This window comes from Onthophagus taurus, chromosome 11, assembly GCF_036711975.1.
Source record: "Onthophagus taurus isolate NC chromosome 11, IU_Otau_3.0, whole genome shotgun sequence".
NCBI lineage: Eukaryota > Metazoa > Arthropoda > Insecta > Coleoptera > Scarabaeidae > Onthophagus > Onthophagus taurus.
In genome coordinates, this window is record NC_091976.1 from 11,574,868 (window position 1) to 11,598,064 (window position 23,197).

General features: G+C 32.7%; 3 protein-coding genes across 3 annotated transcripts; all 3 read left to right on the forward strand.

Annotated features, from left to right (window-relative positions):
- Positions 1–11,338: 11,338 nt before the first annotated feature.
- Positions 11,339–12,571, forward strand: LOC139432099 (uncharacterized). The gene has a single exon (XM_071200440.1). The coding sequence runs from the start codon at positions 11,339–11,341 to the stop codon at positions 12,569–12,571; it is 1,233 nt and encodes a 410-aa protein (XP_071056541.1).
- A 689-nt stretch (positions 12,572–13,260) lies between these two features.
- LOC111419088 (stromelysin-1-like) lies at positions 13,261–14,895 on the forward strand. Its single transcript, XM_071200441.1, has one exon. The coding sequence runs from the start codon at positions 13,261–13,263 to the stop codon at positions 14,893–14,895; it is 1,635 nt and encodes a 544-aa protein (XP_071056542.1).
- A 2,223-nt stretch (positions 14,896–17,118) lies between these two features.
- LOC139432100 (uncharacterized) lies at positions 17,119–20,850 on the forward strand. Its single transcript, XM_071200442.1, has one exon. It carries the CDS (start codon positions 17,119–17,121, stop codon positions 20,848–20,850), a length of 3,732 nt encoding a protein of 1,243 aa, XP_071056543.1.
- The last annotated feature ends 2,347 nt before the right edge of the window (positions 20,851–23,197 follow it).

Below are 23,197 nucleotides of genomic sequence, written 5' to 3' on the forward strand. Positions count from 1 at the left end.
GGTAACATTAAAATACATGTAGCTTTAAAATTTTTATTGAGCGATAAATGGCGCGCGTATAGCTATAGGCGTTCTGGACCAAACTCCCATAAGATTTAACATAGGGGGGTTCAAAAGTACTTTTTATCCCCACCACTACCTCCTTCTGACCACACCCATATTTTAATATTGAATTAAGATACAATTATTTTGGTAACATTAAAATACATGTAGCTTTAAAATTTTTATTGAGCGATAAATGGCGCGCGTATAGCTATAGGCGTTCTGGACCAAACTCCCATAAGATTTAACATAGGGGGGTTCAAAAGTACTTTTTATCCCCACCACTACCTCCTTCTGACCACACCCATATTTTAAATTCAACCAATCAGAGCGCAGCATTCTCCCGTCGATACATGTGAACGCAAAGCGTTAATTACATACAATTTAGCCACGTCTAATTCGGATATGTTTTTTTCTTAAAAAAATTAATTTAGATATGTTCTTCAATAAATTTTATTAAGGTTTTTTTACAAAATCAATAAAAAAATTGTATTAACATTTTTACTTTATAAGGTTTTTTTACATTTATTTACTTTCTGTTCTTTTACATTTATTTACATTTACTTACTTTCTAAAGTTTTTACATTTATTCACCTTCTAACGTTTTTACATTCATTTATTTTCTAACGTTTTTACAAAGTCGATGAGATGCGCTGGATTTCCTTTTCCAACATCTTTTACTCCTTTGAATATTAAGCTCATGCCAACTAGCTCAGTAATTTCACCATCCGTAATCACCTCCGCGATGCGTTTAGGTAGAAATACGGAGAATCCATCCTCCAAGTCTACGACAACTGATGGCCATGCGCATGATGTAATCCGCTTCACAGACTTAATCATATACATTTTATTTACCTCTAATTCGGATATGTTCTTCTTCGGGAAAAATTGATACTGACCTAATTGACTTAACCGCGACATACTAAATAGATTTTATAACGTGAGCGACTGATGTGAGTAGTAAGAGAAGGTAGTAACTGAGTTCCATATGAAAATTTTAACCGTTTATATACCATCGAGAAAAACCTTGAAAACTTTTAGAATGTGAGTTGCGCGGAGATCAACAACTTAAACGTTTATACATAATTAAACAAGTATAAAATTTAATAGTCGGTAAAATTAACAACTATAGTATTTGTATTACGATACACATGCCAGTAGTTATAATTGTAATAACAATCGTTAATATATTCAAAATCGGTTAAATTAATATCACCATCAATAATTAATTTAGCTGATTCGCTATCGGGAAAGTATCCATTATCTTTTAAGAAATCTTTAAATTTTTTATGATTTTCAAAGTCATCATCACTACCAACATACAGAATATCACCCTTTCGATAAACTCTCCATATATTATTGTCAAATTCACAAAACTGTACAAATTGCGAATCGTTCATTTTATCACCATCCAAGTCTTCTATTCCTAGAAGTACGAAATCGAGCTGGACAATTTCCTCTGGGAAATTTGTGTTTAAGCACTGCTTCAAATGAAGACGGAAGTCGGACCAAGACATTATGATGTGAACACTTCAATTTTTAATAGTCAACTGAAGTAAATATGATTTACATTTACAATTAAATAATAAACTGAGCCACAAAAGATTTAAAACACATTTTAGTAGCAGGTTATTCACATATTTTAAAGTTAGCGTTAACGTAATATAAAATAAAGTTATTATTTAATATAAATAATATATTATGTATTTTATTTTCTTGAATTTACATCACACTTCAATTTATGTAGTCGTTTATGTACGTTAACGCTATATTATTAACCATAAACCATTATAATTTGATTTTCGTGACTCTTTAACGCTATATTATTATTAACATAAACCATTATAATTTACGTTTTAATTTGATTTTCGTGACTCTTTAACGCTATATTATTAACCATAAACCATTATAATCTGCATTTTAATTTGATTTTCATGACTCTACGTCACACATTGATTTATGTATATACATTAAATAGAAATTTAAAATGTATTTTTATTACAAAGTTATTAGCATATTTTAAAGTTGTTTATGTAAGTTTGCGTTTTAATTTGGTCCTCCTGAATCTTCGTCACACAATGATTTTTTACGTTTTAACATAAGTATATATATATAACTGAGTAAATATGTATTTCAACGTTTAGTTGCATTACAATGGCTTTATTCAATCCATCTTCCTTAGCGGATTTAGCTATTGATAAAATTAATTTAAATATAAAAACCTCTGTAGATATACTAAAATTATATCGAGTAATACCATGGGATTTAGTTTTAAAGTTATGGGACACGTGGTTTGATATTAATTGGCGGGAATTGGGTGAACATGAAGAGTGTGTTGATAACGAAAATCTATTGTGTATTGAATTGGAAACATTTAAGTTTAGATTACCTCACAGAATTCACTGTGTCCTATTCAGGGATCCAGTATTGTACAGGTAAATTAAAAAACATTAAATAAAGTGTGATGTAATTTTTATAAAACCTTAGGGATGATTTATTCTTCCAATCGTTTGGTTATACAGGAGGGGTATTGTGTGTATGGGTTACGTACATCGAAACAGAACGTGGTCGTGTATGCGAAAAGTGTTTTGAGGAGTATAATGATCTTGTTATACGGGAACGACTCTTTTTTGAAAATACGGAATTTAAGGAAATGGAAAAAGATGTAAGACTACATCATACACGAATTGTTAAATCCGAATTTATAGATTTAATAGAACGGGTTGATATGTGGTGCTCGTTTTGCATGAATCATCCACATTTTAAATTTTTTTTAAAAAGATATTGTTCAGAAGAACTGCATGAGATATTAATTGAATCACCTATATTTTAAATTTAATCGTTTGGTTATACAGGAGGGGTATATTGTTCAGAAGAACTGCATGAGATATTAATTGAATCACCTATATTTTAAATTTAATCGTTTGGTTATACAGGAGGGGTATTGTGTGTATGGGTTACGTACATCGAAACAGAACGTGGTCGTGTATGTGAAAAGTGTTTTGAGGATTATAATGATCTTGTTATACGGGAACGACACTTTTTTGAAAATACGGAATTTAAGGAAATGGAAGAAGATGTAAGACTACATCATACACGAATTGTTAAATCTGAATTTATAGATTTAATAGAACGGGTTGATATGTGGTGCTTCAGCTTATAGGAAAAAAACATGTATATTAAACAATAAAATAATAATAATATAAAATATATTTATAATTAATATTTAATTTATAAAATATTTACTTATTACTACTTAACTAAAAAATAATACTTATATCATACAAGAATTGTTAAATCTGAAAATATTTGTTTATTACTACTTAACTAAAAAATAATACTTATAACTTAATACTAATATATCTATTGAGGTGTAACTAAAAAATAATTTAATTATGATTAATATTCGGAGCTATATATAAATAACTTACAGACGGCAGTGAAATGGCTCGCAAAGCCGATCTCCCGGATAATTTTTAAGTGACCGCCGGGGATCGGTCCACAATAGAGGACATCACCATTCATGAGGGGGGTGACGTTCTGTTTCGATGTACGTAACCCATACACACAATACTCCTCCTGTATAACCAAACGATTAAATTTAAAATATAGGTGATTCAATTAATATCTCATGCAGTTCTTCTGAACAATATACCCCTCCTGTATAACCAAACGATTAAATTTAAAATATAGGTGATTCAATTAATATCTCATGCAGTTCTTCTGAACAATATCTTTTTAAAAAAAATTTAAAATGTGGATGATTCATGCAAAACGAGCACCACATATCAACCCGTTCTATTAAATCTATAAATTCGGATTTAACAATTCGTGTATGATGTAGTCTTACATCTTTTTCCATTTCCTTAAATTCCGTATTTTCAAAAAAGAGTCGTTCCCGTATAACAAGATCATTATACTCCTCAAAACACTTTTCGCATACACGACCACGTTCTGTTTCGATGTACGTAACCCATACACACAATACCCCTCCTGTATAACCAAACGATTGGAAGAATAAATCATCCCTAAGGTTTTATAAAAATTACATCACACTTTATTTAATGTTTTTTAATTTACCTGTACAATACTGGATCCCTGAATAGGACACAGTGAATTCTGTGAGGTAATCTAAACTTAAATGTTTCCAATTCAATACACAATAGATTTTCGTTATCAACACACTCTTCATGTTCACCCAATTCCCGCCAATTAATATCAAACCACGTGTCCCATAACTTTAAAACTAAATCCCATGGTATTACTCGATATAATTTTAGTATATCTACAGAGGTTTTTATATTTAAATTAATTTTATCAATAGCTAAATCCGCTAAGGAAGATGGATTGAATAAATAAAGTGTGATGTAATTTTTATAAAACCTTAGGGATGATTTATTCTTCCAATCGTTTGGTTATACAGGAGGGGTATTGTGTGTATGGGTTACGTACATCGAAACAGAACGTGGTCTTGTATGCGAAAAGTGTTTTGAGGAGTATAATGATCTTGTTATACGGGAACGACTCTTTTTTGAAAATACGGAATTTAAGGAAATGGAAAAAGATGTAAGACTACATCATACACGAATTGTTAAATCCGAATTTATAGATTTAATAGAACGGGTTGATATGTGGTGCTCGTTTTGCATGAATCATCCACATTTTAAATTTTTTTTAAAAAGATATTGTTCAGAAGAACTGCATGAGATATTAATTGAATCACCTATATTTTAAATTTAATCGTTTGGTTATACAGGAGGGGTATATTGTTCAGAAGAACTGCATGAGATATTAATTGAATCACCTATATTTTAAATTTAATCGTTTGGTTATACAGGAGGGGTATTGTGTGTATGGGTTACGTACATCGAAACAGAACGTGGTCGTGTATGTGAAAAGTGTTTTGAGGATTATAATGATCTTGTTATACGGGAACGACACTTTTTTGAAAATACGGAATTTAAGGAAATGGAAGAAGATGTAAGACTACATCATACACGAATTGTTAAATCTGAATTTATAGATTTAATAGAACGGGTTGATATGTGGTGCTTCAGCTTATAGGAAAAAAACATGTATATTAAACAATAAAATAATAATAATATAAAATATATTTATAATTAATATTTAATTTATAAAATATTTACTTATTACTACTTAACTAAAAAATAATACTTATATCATACAAGAATTGTTAAATCTGAAAATATTTGTTTATTACTACTTAACTAAAAAATAATACTTATAACTTAATACTAATATATCTATTGAGGTGTAACTAAAAAATAATTTAATTATGATTAATATTCGGAGCTATATATAAATAACTTACAGACGGCAGTGAAATGGCTCGCAAAGCCGATCTCCCGGATAATTTTTAAGTGACCGCCGGGGATCGGTCCACAATAGAGGACATCACCCCCCTCATGAATGGTGATGTCCTCTAAATCCGCAGCCGACGTTATGAATACGCGGGGCTGTAATTTGAAAGGATACTGTATTATTACAATTAGGAAAGAATAATAATAAATAAAATATTACTTACATTATTAGATGCCCACGAACAAATTGTTGTTATTATTTCAATAACGTCGAGCGGTATTGGCGATACCGATGTCATTTTTAAAATAAAAGTGTATTTTTATCCTCTTTATATAATATATTATGGGATACTGTTTATGTAAGCAATTTTTATTTATTGCAAGACGTGTAGAAGTTTTCCTTATGGTAATATATGGGATACGATTTATTTACAACAGCATAAACACAACAATTTTATTTACAAAATGAACCTTTATTTACAACAACATAAACACAACAATTTTATTTACAAAATAACAATGTAAAATTTAAACAATATTATCTCTAAAAATCCAGCTATTATGCGATGAATCGAATCCTAACCATTTGACGTACACTTTATTCTTTCTCCTCTTTAACACTTTTTCAACAAGATATACATCAGGTTGTTTGGATTTTTGGAGTTCAAATTCATAAAAAGCTCCTTTAATAGGTTGACCATTCATATCCTCTAATAAATAAGAAATTGGATTCGTAATTTGTCTTTTAACTATTTTAAATAGCTCGGTGGTCCAGTTGGGTAAATATCCTTTATCGAAAACGTGTTTATGCTTGCTAATGCGAACTACATCTCCAACTTTAAAGTTTCCCTTACCAGCAATTTTAATATGATTGTACACCGTATTGAGAAGTTTATTTTCTACAGATTTTGAATTTATTTGAGATGGTTTCATTTTTGTGGTCGAATGCTTTGAATTGTTATATTGAGTTGTGATAGTATTTAATAAGTGTAACCATTTATGATTTCCGTAAAGACTAAACATTTTATACAACTTTTGTTTTACGGTTCTAATTACGCGTTCAGCCATTGAAGCCTTCATTACACTATAGGTTGAATAATGATTAATTTTAAATTCCATCATCAACTTTTTGAAGTGAGTATTGTAAAATTCTTTTCCTTGATCTGTTTGTAGATTTTTAGGTAGACGACCTTCAGAGAGAACTGAACGTAACGCGTGTGTTACATCCGTTGAAGATTTATTTTTTAACGGACGCATCCAGAGATACTTCGAAAAACAATCGATAACCACTAATATGTACTTATGTCCAACATTGAATTTACTAAATTCAATCATTTCAATAAGATCAGCTTGCCATAAATCATCAATCCCCTTCAATATAGTTCTTCGTCTGGAAAATAAACGTCTAGCAGGTCGATGAAGTTCTTCAACTATAGTTTGTTTCGCTTTCGATACCTGCATTCTTACGCTTATGGATTAGGTATAACTTTTTTCTCTAATGCGTCTAGTCGGGAATTTATACTGTTTTCTATATCAAGCATACGATTTGCAACATCCTGTATTCCATTCTGTAGATTGGTTGTGAGTATATCAATTGTATTTAAATTAGAAATGAATGAACTTTTTAGAGCTGAAGTTTGCTGTTCGTTTAATAGGATTCCCGCGTTAATTTTTGTAATGTCTTCTTTAAGTTTTTGCTCGATTCTTTTGTAAGATCCTTGTAAAGACGATATATCCGATTGATTTAATCTAACTTCCGCTATTATGACGTTAATTTCGTTTAAGATTGTAGCTTTCAATTTTTCACAAATTTCGTCTACGTAAATTTTTATCGCACAATCGTTTTCATCCGTCGGTTGTTGAACGTTAGATAGTTTACGTCCCTGGATATCATAATCACCATCTATGGTTAAAGGTATTCCAATACTTCGTTGAAATGTAGTTATATTCTCATCACTCAATGGTCTATTCCGTGAAGAACGAAATGTGCGACCAAACTTATCAATGCTCGCACCACTAACGCTTGACCCACTGTTCATTAGTACACATAAATTGCTATTTTTTATTATGATATAACACCGCTCTCTTTCAGTTCTTCTATAATGGATGTAATTTCATTGATATGGGAATTATTTCCTGCCGCATGTGATGCGTACAATAATCTCAATCGATCTACTAACTCATTAACATCATCCCAGTATTTATACTCAACGATTTTAGAGTTCACTTCAAGATGTCTTCCGGATATTAATCCACCTCCTGATTTATGAGATGTAAATAAAGGTTTAATAATTTTAGTATACTTGTACGATTTATTCCCAACTATTTGACCCGTAAAATTCCGCTTATGTGCACCCGTATACTCTAGAATAGATTTGTAGCGTTGTAGATCTTCTTCAGTATAATTTGTAGGTCGTTTTAACTGTATAAGTTCATATAAACCCGGAGTGTTTTGAATACGTTTTTCACCTCCAAGGATAATATGGGAAGGTTTAAATTGAACAGTCTTCGATCCAATCATCCAATCGTTTTCATCAGGATCATAACGTATACCCATTCTCTCATCAATTTCCCCTCTTTTACCAAACGTATAATATAAATCCCGAATTTGTAACGGTAGATTTTCTATAGGTAAATCCTCCACCTTCAATTTTTGTTTTACATCCGGCGTTTTATGTTCATCATCGCTTTCAGGAAATGTTAATTTTTTCCTAAATCCTGGAGTTTTAAAATCAGTTTCATCAAATTTTTTTTTACACCCACAGCAGTATCATCAGAATGCGGATAATGGTGGTGATAATGTACAGAAGAAGAGGAAGATTTCGCGTCACTTAATTTATTAGTTATATCTTTCAATGAATCGCTTAAAGGCTGATGGAGTTTAGCGATAAGACGATCATCGTTTTCTCGACCGAGTTTAAGCGCCAAATATTTTTTCTTAATAGTATTTGTTATGTTAATTATAGCTTTATCTCTTTCACGAATGGAACGCTTAGCCATTTCATCACCATGTGACATGTTTACTTTCGCAAATACTAGGTAACAATGTAATGATTTAGTCTGGGTAAATAAATTTATCCATTCCTATACGATACCTTCCATCTTTTAATTCAAAATCTTTCATAATAATCAGAGGGTTATATTTATCATGATTCCAACACCGCTTACAAGCTTCCTTGAAAACATCAAACTTCATATCAGTGTTAACGTGTTCATCATACACATGTTTTAAATTAACCTCATCCTGTTTGAATAGAATTAGGACGTTTGCATTATCGCGAATTAGGTGTTTAGGTATTCGTGTATAGGTTTGCGTGAGGTAGAACGAATCAATATTTTTATGTCGCCCCATACAGAAAAATGATCGAATCTTATCCTGTTTATCACATGCTACATCATCAAATATGAAAATTGAGTTTTGTTTAGCTTTAGATGGATCTATAACCGCATCATTATCCGTAAATCGATAAAATCCTAGTTCAGGTAATTGTTTCATAATCATCTCTAAAAATTTATATTTCGGTTGATGTAAGGATTTTGAGTATAGATAAATATTTTCAAAAGTTAAACCATTTTTATCGAAAATGAGATTTAACATCAAATTAGTTTTCCCACATCCACTCGGGCCGCACACTATTGCTCGTATACTGTTCGGTATGAGGTCACCATGTCTACGTGTTGTTATCATCTTCGTCATCATCATCAACCGATCGAGATCGGTTAATGACATTGTGAGAGATGGATGTTGCACTACACGCATTATGATAGTAAAATGAGTTTTAATCTTCATGTACAGATGCTATATAATAGATGTGAAAACGTGAACTATACTTAGTTGAGTATGCCGTTCATTCGAGATAGTACATCTACGACAGTGGGAGGAAGCGGAATACTTAATACACTTATCAATAAACTACCTGTTGAGTTACACGTTCCAGGCTATCAATTTTGCGGACCCGGAACAAAATTAAAGAAGCGTTTGGCTAGAGGTGATAAAGGAATAAATCCATTAGATCGGGCTTGTAGAGAACACGATATAGCGTACTCAGAAAATACATCTTTAAAACAACGTCACGAGGCTGATAGACGTTTGGAGGATAACGCTTGGGAAAGAGTGAAAGCGACAGATTCGACAATTGGGGAAAAAACTTCGGCTTGGTTAGTTACAAACGCTATGAAAGTTAAACGGAAATTAGGGATGGGTCATGAGGGACAAAAAAGAATTAAAAAAGGTGGTAAATTAAAAGATAAAAAAAAAAATAAATCGATAGCATTTAAAAGTGTGTTGGTAAAGCAAATCGCTAAAGATTTACCTAAAACAACAGATAATTTACGAGAAGCGGCTCGACTAGCTTTGAAACACGCACGTATAGCCGTTAAATCTGTGGGTGGAAAGAGAAAAGTTAAAATTCCACGTACAATCTCATTACCTATTATAAGAGGAGGTATACTACCGATACTACCAGCTATATTCGCCGGTCTTTCAGCTCTCGGAGCGTTATCGGGCAGCGCGGCCGGCGTGTATCGCGCAGTAAAGAGCGGTCAAGAAGCTAAAGAAAAATTACAAGAAGCCGAACGTCATAATAAGGCGATGGAATCTATCGCGGTTGGTAAAACCGGAAACGGACTTTATATTAAAAAGTATAAAAAAGGATTAGGTTTATATTTAAGTAAAAAGCAACAAAAAAACTTTTAACTAGGCTACCTAATAGACCTCTTACAAATCTCGATATAATAAAATACGCTAAAACACTCAAAATTCCAAATTTCCGTGGAGTGTATATGCGAAACGGACTTCCCAAAGAAGGTCCTAAACATTATGAATCAGCTGTTGTAAACTTAGATAATCAACGAGGTAGCGGAACCCATTGGGTAGCCTATAAAAAATTTGGTAATAGAGTATTATATTTCGATAGTTACGGAGATCTAAAACCACCTAAGGAACTTTTAAAATACTTTAAAAATTGTCAAATTGAGTATAACCATGATGATTTTCAAAAGGATAACTCGTATAACTGCGGTCACTTATGTATAAATTTCCTACTAAAGACAAGAAATAGCTCATTTGAGTGAAAATGTCTCAGACGTTCACACTGGTTAGTACAAAGAGCGAAATTTCTGAAGACTATTATCCGCCTATAGAATTAGATCCTAACTCAAGTTACTCACTGGGTCTTATTGGATTCTATACGTATAACAGTATACCAAACATTGAACGAGGAGTTAATGATAAATTTTACTTTACCGAAAAATTTGCTATAAACAAAGGGCGACAATCGGTTATATCGACGGGATCGGTAATGCATTAAGAAATCAAAATTCCTACTGGCGCATATGAAATAACGGACATTGAACTTTTTTTACAAAAACAGATTTTACACCGCATCGGATTGAATACGGTTGATGATCCTGAAAAATTTTTTTCACTCAAGGCTAACAATAACACCTTACAGTGTGAAATAAAAAGCGATTATTTTGAGATAGATTTCACCCAAAAAACAAAATCAATAAAAACATAAAAAAAACATAAATCAGATCTTCCGGTAAATATAATACGTGTAACATCCGTTCGAGTAGAATGTAATATAATTTCTGGCTCGTATTACAATAATAAATTATCGCACACCTTATATGAATTCGCTCCAACCGTAGATCCAGGTTTCAGTATAAATATAGAACCAAGGAACCCCATTTATTTACCAGTCGACACCGATCGTCCGATAACAAACATTACACTCAAATTACTCGATCAGCGTGGTAAATTGGTTAACTTTCGTGGAGAAGAAATAGTTATTAGATTAGAACTAAAACGAACTTCATAATGGGACTGTTGTTCCGATTAAAAGCCGATCCTCAATCATCATCTATAAAAAGAAAACATTATAACTCAGCTGGAAAGAGAACGTATAGATCAGTTAACAGAAAGACTTCATTGCGAGCGGACAACAGACGTTTCCTCAAGCAATTAGGTTATCATGTCCACACAAAAGTTAAATATATACCGCGAACCCATCGTGGATAATTCTATCGCTCGAGAAGAGGTGCATAGTTATCATCCATCCACAAATTCTTTTCAAAACAACGATATATTCACCATTGAACTAAACCAAGAAGATGTTCTATTTTCATTCTTCGAAAGTTATATACGTATTGAGGGGGATTATAAAGAAAAATTAAACGATCCAACTGATACCATCCAACTAACACACAACTTACCAACATTTCTATTTGAGTATATCGCATTTGAGCATAATGGTACTGAAATCGAGCGAGTACGTGAACCGGGTTTAACATCCCTCATTCGAACTCTACTTCAGCAAAACGAAGTGGAATGTAAATCTTTAGAAATAGCTGGTTTAAAATGGCCACCCGAAGGAAATTTGCCTACAGTGAGTGTAAACAAAGATTTCATGTTTCAAATCCCTTTAAGTCATATTTTCGGATTATTTAGAGACTATAATCACGTTATGAGAGGTCGCTTTAAATTTAGATTTGTTAGAAGTCGTACTGACTCCAATTGTTATAAATCAATATCTAAAGCTGATCCTAGCATCGCAGAGTTTACCGTAAAAACGGTTACATTGTTAGCGAAACATGTGTACCCCAGCCCATCAATAAAGATGAAGCTATTAGATAGTTTAAATAAAAATTCAAACATTCCCGTACCGTTTCGAAAATGGTCTTTTTATGAACTACCTTCAATGAGAAAGGGAAATAAGGAGATTTGGTCGGTCACGTCAACAACTAACAGAGGTAGACCTCAATATGTTATAGTCGCATTCCAAACCAATCGAAAGGATCAACCGACTTCTGATTGTACACTTTTCGATCACTTGAACATTATAGACCTTAAAGTATATCTAAACTCATACTGCTATCCATTTGAGTCGATGAATTTGGAGTTTGCAAAAGAAAATTATGTTGAACTATATAAAATGTTTACTGAATTTCAACCGTATATTTGGGAAACATCTCGAAAACAACCGATTATGGATTTCGCAAGCTTTAAAAAGAGACCTTTATTCGTGGTGGATACCACTAAGAATAACGATGAAGAAGCCGCTCCATCCGCATCATGTGAGGTGCGTATCGAAATACAAAGCAGTAAAGATTTTCCACCTGATACAAAAGCATACTGTATACTACTTCAAGAATTCATGTACACATACAAACCTTTGAGTGGTGAGGTATCTATAATTATAAATTAAATTCCAACACGAGTTTGAGTGGGGAGGTATTTATAAATTCCAACATGAGTTCATATACATATTAGTTTTCAATATGATGTTCAGAAGTGCAGTTGTAGACGTTCAAGGGTTTTACGTCAACTCTAAATTCGAAGTTAAGGAATTTACTCTTCTGGATATCACCACCACCGACTACACTATACATTTACACCTTAAGCCTAGTATACCATTCCAACGATTAAGTGTTCAAGATCGGAAGACAGTAAGATATTTGGAACGCAGCCATCACAGGTGGTTATATAACGATGGGTGGATAAATCAATCTGAAGGCTTAAATGTAATTGATCACTTAATTTCTTCCTACGATCAAATTTTTGTTAAGGGGAATCAAAAGAAGCAGTTTTTGGAAACACATAACCATAATAAATCAATAATAACGGATATTGCATTAGAATTTAAGGAAGAAGATGAGACTAAATTAAATTCAACCTTCAATCAGTGTTGGTTTCATATCGGCTCGCCAGCAGTATGTTCACAGAACAATGTTTTAATTTTAAAAAAATTTTTATGTAAACAAAATTAAGTTATTTAAGTTGTAAATAAATAAATTTTTATAAAGTTGGTTGTCGTTTTATAATAATCAACACCTAATTCACATTTAATCATTTAGTTGTAAACTATCATACAGTGTAGACGTAAATTCATGAATCATGAAAGCAATAACTATCTTTCTCTGGACTTGTATGTGGACAGATACATTGGGAACGATAAGTGAACGTGATGAAGAAATTTATATGCTTCTCGATAAATATGGGTATATCGAACGAGAAACTAATGCGAGTCAAAGTGATTTAAATGCGGACCAACAAAGCTTATTCAATGAAGGTATATCTCGGTTTCAAAAATCATTTAATCTTCCAGTGACCGGTAAAATAGACTTTAGAACCGTAGATTTACTTGGTAAGCCTAGATGTGGTAATGAGGATTCTTTCAACTTTCTGAAATCAGATACTCAAAACCGAAAATGGAGTTCATTAAATATTAAATGGGGTATATACGGTGACCATCATCCAAACGGTCTTACCGCGATTGTGCAAAAAGCGTTTAATGTTTGGTCTAAACACGTAAATTTACATTTTAGGAGAGTATTATCAGACGCTAACATTTTGATCGCTTTTAAATCGGGGAAACATGAACTTATTAGAAATGATAAAGCATCATGTTTAGGTTGCTTCGATGGTATGGGAGGAATTCTTGGGCATGCCGATTATCCTGACATTAACAAAAACACAGTTGAAATTCATTTAGATAAAGACGAAGATTGGGATTTAACTACTACCACATTGTCAGGCAAAACTAATCTATTCCTAGTTCTGGTACATGAAATAGGACACGCATTAGGATTAGATCATAATAATGAGTTTGATTCTATCATGTTTCCCAGTTATGGATTCCTTCATATTGAAAATTTTACATTAAGTCAGAATGACATTCATGCGATACAGAAACTTTATGGGAATTCAACTTACACACATAAAGTATCTACTACTACTACTACTACGTCAAAACCTACACCCAAAATTGAAACCACAACTTTAAAATCTACGTCTAGAATTGAAACTACATCCCATGAAACTATAGCTCCCTTCACCTTATCTCACATCTGTGATATTGATGACAAGCTTTCAGGATTCTTAATATATAAAAAAATAATTTATATACATTATAAACAATGGGTTTGGTCAATTGATTTAAAATCTAAAATGCCAGTTCGTTCTACACCTATAAACATAATTGATTGGTTAAAACCTTTGAGAGGTGTTTTAGAAGCTACGAATTATAATTATAAGGTTTCTTTTGGTTCTAATGATAACCTTATAGTTATTATAAATCATTCGATTTATATAATTGAACTTAGGAGTATGTCGATACGTTACAAATGGGATTTTGAAGCAACTGGTTTGGGATTTAACAATCATACTAATATTACAGGAGTTGTGACAAGTAATTACGGATCACCTTTTATATTCTTCGATGGTGTCTATGCTGTTCAAGTGGATTATCAATATGTTAAAACACGACAACTTATAACGTCAGTTGCTGATGAGTTTCCAGGGATACCGAGTCATTTTGATGGTGTTTGTAAATCTTCAGATGGTTTATTGAATTTTTTTGTTGGTAATAAAATAGTTCGATATAATGAATATTTAAGAGAGACTGTGGATACCGTAGATAAAAGTCTATCAATATTAGGTATATCTTGTCCCTATACATCTATAATAGATCAACTAAAATTTCTATTATCAAAAATAAGTTCATCATCTAAAATATCTGTACCTGGGTAAAGTTGTAAAATCCCCCATTCTTATTTAATATTAGATATAGGGTACATGTTTATGTGTAAATTTCATTTTAACTAGTATATAACATCCTCTGAAACATGAGTGTCGACGGTGTAAGTTTAGATTTTTGGGAATTAATTGACAAACTGTGGATACAATTCAAAGAGGATCTAAAGAAAGAAATTAAACTTATTGATGAAAGTGTATTTTCTGTAGGTGAATTTAACATTAAAGTTGGTATTAGTGTTGTTAGAGGTTTTATACCATGTGTAGAGTTAATTTTTAAATCGTGTAATGACGAGTTAAACAAAATTTGTCTTCACCATGAAGATTGGGAACGTTTAATTTATATATTCAAACAATTTTACTTCGACAAGGAGGTGATTTCAAGTTACACAATACCTTTAGCGGAAGGAATTTTAAATATTACCCGCGTGAGTGAGAACGTACTATGTATTAGATGTGAAGACTTCGATGTTGATGGAAATTTGAGAACCTCTTTGATACCTATTGTAATTGTTATGTCGGAAGTTCATTATATTTTATATTTAGATTGTTTAATTTCATATAGATTAAGTATATTAAATAAATATTATGTTAAAAATCTTATTTAAATAAATTTATTTTAATTTCAAATACTTTACATTTTTTTTAACAAAAATAACGCAACTTACGTAAGCAACTTTAGATTATTAATATATACTTTAAATTTAAGAAAATAAAAAAAATTTATTTCCGCTATATATTTTATTTTATTTTATTTTATTTTATTTTATTATTAATGTAGCTATAAAAATTGCGAAGATATAGATGATAATCAGGACATTTCTCCAATCTTATCCCTTGAGGGTAGTATACCGTGCTTTCGCTTCCATTCCCCTCATCCTCATCAACCTCCTCCATCTCCTCCTCCTCCTCCTCCTCCTCCTCATCAACCTCCTCCATCTCCTCCTCCTCCTCCTCATCAACCTCCTCCATCTCCTCCTCCTCCTCCTCCTCTTCACTATCACTAATCATGTACACGATTTCTATATCAATAAAAAATAAAAAATTAGAGATAATTATAGTAAGATGAAAATATATTGTTTACCGTTCGATGCCTCCTCCTCCTCCTCCTCTTCACTATCACTAATCATGTACACGATTTCTATATCAATAAAAAATAAGAGATAATTATAGTAAGATGAAAATATATTGTTTACCGTTCGATGCTATCGGCGGCGGCGAATCTACTATATAAATTATTTCTATAACATCAAAAAATGAAAAAATAGGGTATAATAATAGTAGAACGAGAAAGAAATATTGCTCACCGTTTGGTGTCATCGTCACCTCTGCTGCTACCGGCAGCGCTGGTAATAAATTATAATAAAAACATTTTTTAAACAATAAAATAATAAAAACATTTTTAAAACAATAAAAGTATACTCACCAAATGCGGGTGTGAGAGGTACTATTGCCTCATCATTCACAAACGTTACTCGGATCGAGTTTCCGTATGCCCGTACTAATCTGCTCCGAGTAAACATTTCGAGACGATTTTCTATTCGAAACTTTAATTTTTGCGTCTATATATATTATATGAACTTTATTTTATTGCATTATAAATTTCTATTTTCATTTGCATACACTGTCAATAAATCAAGGTGCGACGAATATAAATTTATTTAAAAGTTACTTACGTAAGCAACTTTGTGGTGACTTTGCTTTGATAATAAATATTTAAAACGTAAATTCATGACTTTCAATTCACTTTAATAATAAATCTAAACGAATTCATTAAATCATAGTGTTCGTTTGCGAGTTATGTGACGTAAATAACCGTGGTAAATTTCAACCGTATTGACGACAAGATGTAAATTCATGACCTTCAATTCACGTTGGTAATAACTTCAAACAAATCACAACGCTCGTTTGCGAGTTACTATGTAACGCAAATCCACACCTTTTAAGATGGATGATGTATCGTTGTTATCTTATAGTTTGCAGTAGTTCTTCAACGCATCAACACACAAAATGTTTATTTGCAAACGCTGTCAGTCATCTTTTTCATTAAAACATAATCTCGACCGTCATACAAGAACAATACATAATAAAACCCTATTTGATTGTTCAATATGTGGGAAATATTTTTCAAGACGTGATAAATTAAACATACATCATCGATCGGTTCATGGATTTCCAATTCAGTCTAAACGTCAAGCACCACCGTCATCAACTAGTGAGATGCAAGTTCCTGCATCATCATCATCATTATCCACTACTACCAAACGCTATCGAAATTCAACATCACCACCACTTTCAATTAACAAGAAGAAGAAGAATAACAAAGGTACGATATGTAAGGTTTGTGATGAATTTTTACCATCACTCACCTCGCTTGAAACCCATCTTCGAGCGAAGCATGTTGAAGTTATTGACAATAATATTGAAAAAATAATGTCTTGCTATAAAAATAGGGTAGTTTGCTATAAAATTAGTGGAGCTCAATCTGATGATGATATACCATCATTTTTATTGAAATGTTGTGAAACAGTCAACAGACTGATTGAACAGCATCTCGGTGAATATGGTTCAATTAAAGCTCAGATTGAGTTATTAGCTATTTTTATTAAGTCAGGGTTTGATGAAGATGGTAATGAAGAAATTATTGCGTCAGAAAAAAATTTTAACACCAAATTTAAAATAATTACTCCATCTACTGCGTTGAATGAGGTATATGATGAGATGACTCATGATATTTTAACCCAAAGCGAGGAGTTTCAGGAGCGTGGGTCGGGGTGGGCTTTCTACTCAATATCTCACCTACTCCTTAACATTAACAAATTTCAACCTATACCAGGGTCATCATATATCCGTTTACCTCAAGAAATCGCTAATAAAAAGGCATGCATCAATATTAAAAACTATGAAGATGATGCATGTCTTGCATGGTGTTTGACGGCGGCTCTTCATCCCGCGAACCTTCATCAAGACCGGACTTCGAGCTACCCTCATTATAGTCAAGCACTTCATTTACAAGGAATAACATTTCCCATTATTTTAAAGGATATTATTAAAATAGAAAAATTAAATAATATAAGTATTAATGTGTATGAATTAGTTCAAAATTTAGATAAGTATGCGGTGGAAGGACCAATTTATTTTACAAAACAAAGACGCGAGATTCATATAAATTTGCTTCATCTATACGAAAACGGTAAGGGTCATTTTGTATTAATTAAGAACCTATCCAGGCTTATATCAAGTCAGTGCACGAACCGTAACGGCTCTATACACCTTTGCGATGGATGTTTAACGCGATTTTCATCAAACGAAAAATTGATTGCGCATCAAAATCATGATTGCAATCATATCAAAACAATTATTCCCACAAAAAATTTAAAATCAAATCCTAATTTTTTCGGTTTATATACCCCCGAAAATATTTTAGAATTTAATAATTATAAATTCACACAGATGGCTCCGTTCGTGATTTATGCTGACTTTGAATCGATTCTACAACCCATCAACTTTTGCGAGCCCAATTCATCCAAATCTTTTACCGAAAAAGTTGAGATGCATCAGCCCTACAGTTTCGCTTATTACATCGTTTCCACCGTTGATAGCAGTTTCAATAAATTCGAAACGTATGCGGGACTCGATGCATCTAAAGTTTTTATTTCAAAATTACTCGATGATGTCAAATTTATTTACGACAAATACTTCAAAACCGTAAAACCAATGCTACCTCTAACGATCGATGAGCAACAGAATTTCGATTCGGCTGAAAATTGTTTTATTTGTCAAAATCCTTTCACATCCCATCAGGTTAAGGTTCACGATCATTGTCACATAAGCGGTAAATACCGCGGCCCCGCCCATTCAAACTGTAATCTAAATTTCAAACTTCAAAACATTATTCCAATATTTTTACACAATTTTAGTGGTTACGATTGTCATTTATTTATTAAAGAAATGGCTGATGTGGATGAAGATGGACTTGATGTATTACCGAACAATAAAGAAAACTACATTAGTTTTAGTAAAAGAGTGTTGGTCGATAAAGTAATTGATGAAGACAGATATGTTGAAAATATTTTTTTAAAATTAAGATTTGTGGATTCATTTAGATTTATGGCATCTTCATTAGATTCTTTAGCTGGTAACCTAGAAAAATGTGACTTTATCAATATACGTAAATTCTTTCCACACATTGAACATTTTAAATTGCTAACAAAAAAGGGAATATTTCCATACAATTATATAACCTCTTTTGATAAACTTAATGATACCTCACTACCACCTAAAAGTATGTTTTACAACAAATTAACTTTAGAAGATATAAGTGATGAGCAATATTTACACGCTCAACGTGTATGGAAAGAATTTAATTGTCAAAACTTAAAAGAATATTCCGACTTGTACTTAAAGACTGATGTTCTTTTATTAGCTGATGTTTTCGAGAAATTTAGACGTGTATGTTCTAAAACGTATGGTTTGGATCCGGCTCATTATTATACGGCACCGGGACTTTCTTGGGATGCTATGTTAAAATTCACGAAAATTAAATTGGAATTGTTAACGGATATAGATCAAGTTCATTTCGTTAAAAAAGGCATCCGTGGGGGTATTTCACAATGCTCCCTGCGACATGCTAAAGCAAACAATAAGTATATGGAAACTTATGATGCTAATTCACCCTCAAAATTTTTAATGTATTGGGACGCTAACAATTTGTATGGGTGGGCGATGTCTCAATTTATACCCGTTTCCGATTTTAAATGGATGTCTGAACACGAAATAGAAAATTCAGATTTTAATAATATACCTGATATTGCCGATTTTGGGTATATTTTAGACGTTGATATTGAATACCCCGAAATTTTACACGATCTACATAATGATCTCCCGTTCCTAGCTGAAAACCTACTACCACCTAACGGTAAATGTGAAAGTGATAAAAGATTAATTCCAAATTTATTTAATAAGAAAAATTATGTCGTACACTATAGAAATTTAAAACAAGCCGTTGCTCACGGTCTTAAAGTTTACAAAATTAATAGAGTTTTATCGTTTAAACAGTCTGCGTGGTTGAAGTCTTACATCGATAAAAATACTGAACTACGTCAATCAGCTAAAAATGCGTTTGAAAAAGACTTTTTTAAATTAATGAATAACGCGGTTTTCGGTAAAACTATGGAAAATGTTGATAAGAGAGTTGATGTAAGATTAGTGACCAGTTGGGAAGATATATGTATGAAAACGGGTAGACCAAAATTAGGAGCGCGTAGCTTAATCGCTAAATTAAATTTTAAGAATATTAAAACTTTCACGGAAACATTTTCGGCTATTCAAATGGAACGTCTTCATATCGTTTACGATAAACCTTTATATGTTGGTTTTACGGTTTTAGAGTTGTCGAAATTATTAATGTACAACTTTTTTTATGGTTTTTTAAAACCAAAGTATGGTGAAGGTATTCGGTTATGTTACATGGATACGGATAGCTTCACCGTTCTAATTAATTCCAATGATGTTTATACAGATGTAAAATTAAATTTAAATAAATTTGACACGTCTAACTACAGTCCTGATAATCAGTTTGACGTCCCGTTACAAAATAAAGCGGTTTTAGGTCTCATGAAGGATGAGAATTGTGGTGAAATTATGGAAGAATTTGTGGGTTTAAGATCGAAGGTGTATGCTAACAGAGTCGCTGATGGACGGGTTACTAAAAAATCCAAAGGTGTAAAAAAGGCTATCGTGAAACGTAAAATTACTTTTGAAAATTATATTGAATGTTTAAATTCTAAAGCCGTTTTGTTTAGAAAGCAATTATCTTTTAGGAGTTTTCATCACATAATTTTTACTATGTTACAAAATAAATTGGTTCTTTCACCAAATGATACCAAGCGATGTATTTGTAATGACGGGATTGACACATTAGCTTGGGGTAATCATAGTATTAATTATTAAAATTATAATATTAATAAAATTTTTTTCTTTTTTGTTTTTTATTTCTTTTTTGTTCTGTTCAACTGCTAATAAAATTTTTTATAATAATTGTATCTGAATTCTATAACGTTACATGAATTTTTTTAGTAATTAAATCTGTAAAACAAATATTAATAAAATTTTTAAGTTTTTATTTCTTTTTTGTTCTGTTCAACTGCTAAGCATTAAACTGGAAAGGTTTCGGTGGTACGGTGGTTTATTGGCTTTAAAGTTTCTAGATTTCTCCTTGCAGCTATCAGTTCAATTCCTATAACAAGTAAGTATTATGTATATTTCGTTAAGTTACACCACCGAAACCTTTTTATATTAATTGCATCTGAATTCTATAACGTCACATAAATTTTTTTAAATTTATGCGCGCCATCTATCGCCCATCAGACCCCCGCTTAACTATCGTTTGGCGTTACTTCCGCGAGGTGACGTCCCGTGAAGTAGGTAACCAACATCCACCACCCACCGCTAGGTGACACCTCACGACGTAGACAACCAACATGACATGTTTTAGTTTCACTACACACCACCAGATGGTCAACATAGCGTTAGTTCCACCACCCACCGCTAGGTGACGTCTCACGACGTAGGCAACCAACATGACATGTTTTTTAGTTTCACTACACACCACCAGATGGCGCTACAAGCATTTCAAATTTCCAACGCTGTGACGTCACTTCCTGCGCGCGCATGCGCAGACGTCACAGGGGGATTAGGGGGATTAACTTCCGGTCGGGAACTCTCGTTTTTATACTACTGTCATAATATCACGTTTTGGGCACATTTTGTTTTTTATCTCCAACATGCTCCAATGTGATATTTGGCATCTGAATATCAGATATGTGGTCGACAAAATTACCGGAACCAAAAGTGATAGAAAGTTCAAACATGGCTCAGAACGGCGTATAACGTCATAATATCACGTTTTGGGCACATTTTGTTTTTTATCTCCAACATGCTCCAATGTGATATTTGGCATCTGAATATCAGATATATGGTCGACAGAATTACCGGAACCAAAAGTGATAGAAAGTTCAAACATGGCTCAGAACGGCGTATAACGTCATAATATCACGTTTTGGGCACATTTTGTTTTTTATCTCCAACATGCTCCAACATGTCATTTGGCGCCTGAATATCACAAATATGCTCAACGGAATTATCGGAACCAAAAGTGATAGAAAGTTCAAACATGGCTCAGAACGGCGTATAACGTCATAATATCACGTTTTGGGCACATTTTGTTTCTTATCTCCAACATGCTCCAATGTGACATTTGGCGCCTGAATATCACAAATTTGGTCAACAGAATTATCGGAACCGAAAGTGGTAGAAAGTTCAAACATGGCTCAGAACGGCGTATAACGTCATAACATCACGTTTTGGGCACATTTTGTTTTTTATCTCCAACATGCTCCAACATGTCATTTGGCGCCTGAATATCACAAATATGGTCAACAGAATTATCGGAACCAAAAGTGATAGAAAGTTCAAACATGGCTCAGAACGGCGTATAACGTCATAATATCACGTTTTTGGCACGTTTTGTTTTTTATCTCCAACATGCTCCAACATGTCATTTGGCGCCTGAATATCACAGATATGGTCAACAGAATTATCGGAACCAAAAGTGATGGAAAGTTCAAACATGGCTCAGAACGGCGTATAACGTCATAATATCACGTTTTGGGCACATTTTGTTTTTTATCTCCAACATGCTCCAATTTGATATTTGGCATCTGAATATCACATATGTGGTCGACAGAATTACCGATACCAAAAGTGATAGAAAGTTCAAACATGGCTCAGAACGGCGTATAACGTCATAATATCACGTTTTAGACGCATTTTGTTTTTTATCTCCAACATGCTTCAAGGTGACATTTGGCGCCTGAATATCACAAATATGGTGGATAGAATTACCGGAACCAAAAGTGATAGAAAGTTCAAACATGGCTCAGAACAGCGTATAACGTCATAATATCACGTTTTGGGCGCATTTTGTTTTTTATCTCCAACATGCTCCAATGTGACATTTGGCGCCTGAATATCACAAATATGGTGGATAGAATTACCGGAACCAAAAGTGATAGAAAGTTCAAACATGGCTCAGAACGGCGTATAACGTCATAATATCACGTTTTGGGCCCATTTTGTTTTTTATCTCCAACATGCTTCAAGATGACATTTGGCCCCTGAATATCACAAATATGCTCAACAGAATTATCGGAACCGAAAGTGATAGAAAGTTCACAAATGGCTCAGAACGGCGTATAACGTCATAATATCACTTTTTGGGGGCATTTTGTTTTTTATC

Bases quoted from the DNA above. Each gene is read 5' to 3' on its own strand.
- LOC139432099 (XM_071200440.1), top strand. From the start codon at position 11,339: ATGTCCACACAAAAGTTAAATATATACCGCGAACCCATCGTGGATAAT.
- LOC111419088 (XM_071200441.1), top strand. From the start codon at position 13,261: ATGAAAGCAATAACTATCTTTCTCTGGACTTGTATGTGGACAGATACA.
- LOC139432100 (XM_071200442.1), top strand. From the start codon at position 17,119: ATGCAAGTTCCTGCATCATCATCATCATTATCCACTACTACCAAACGC.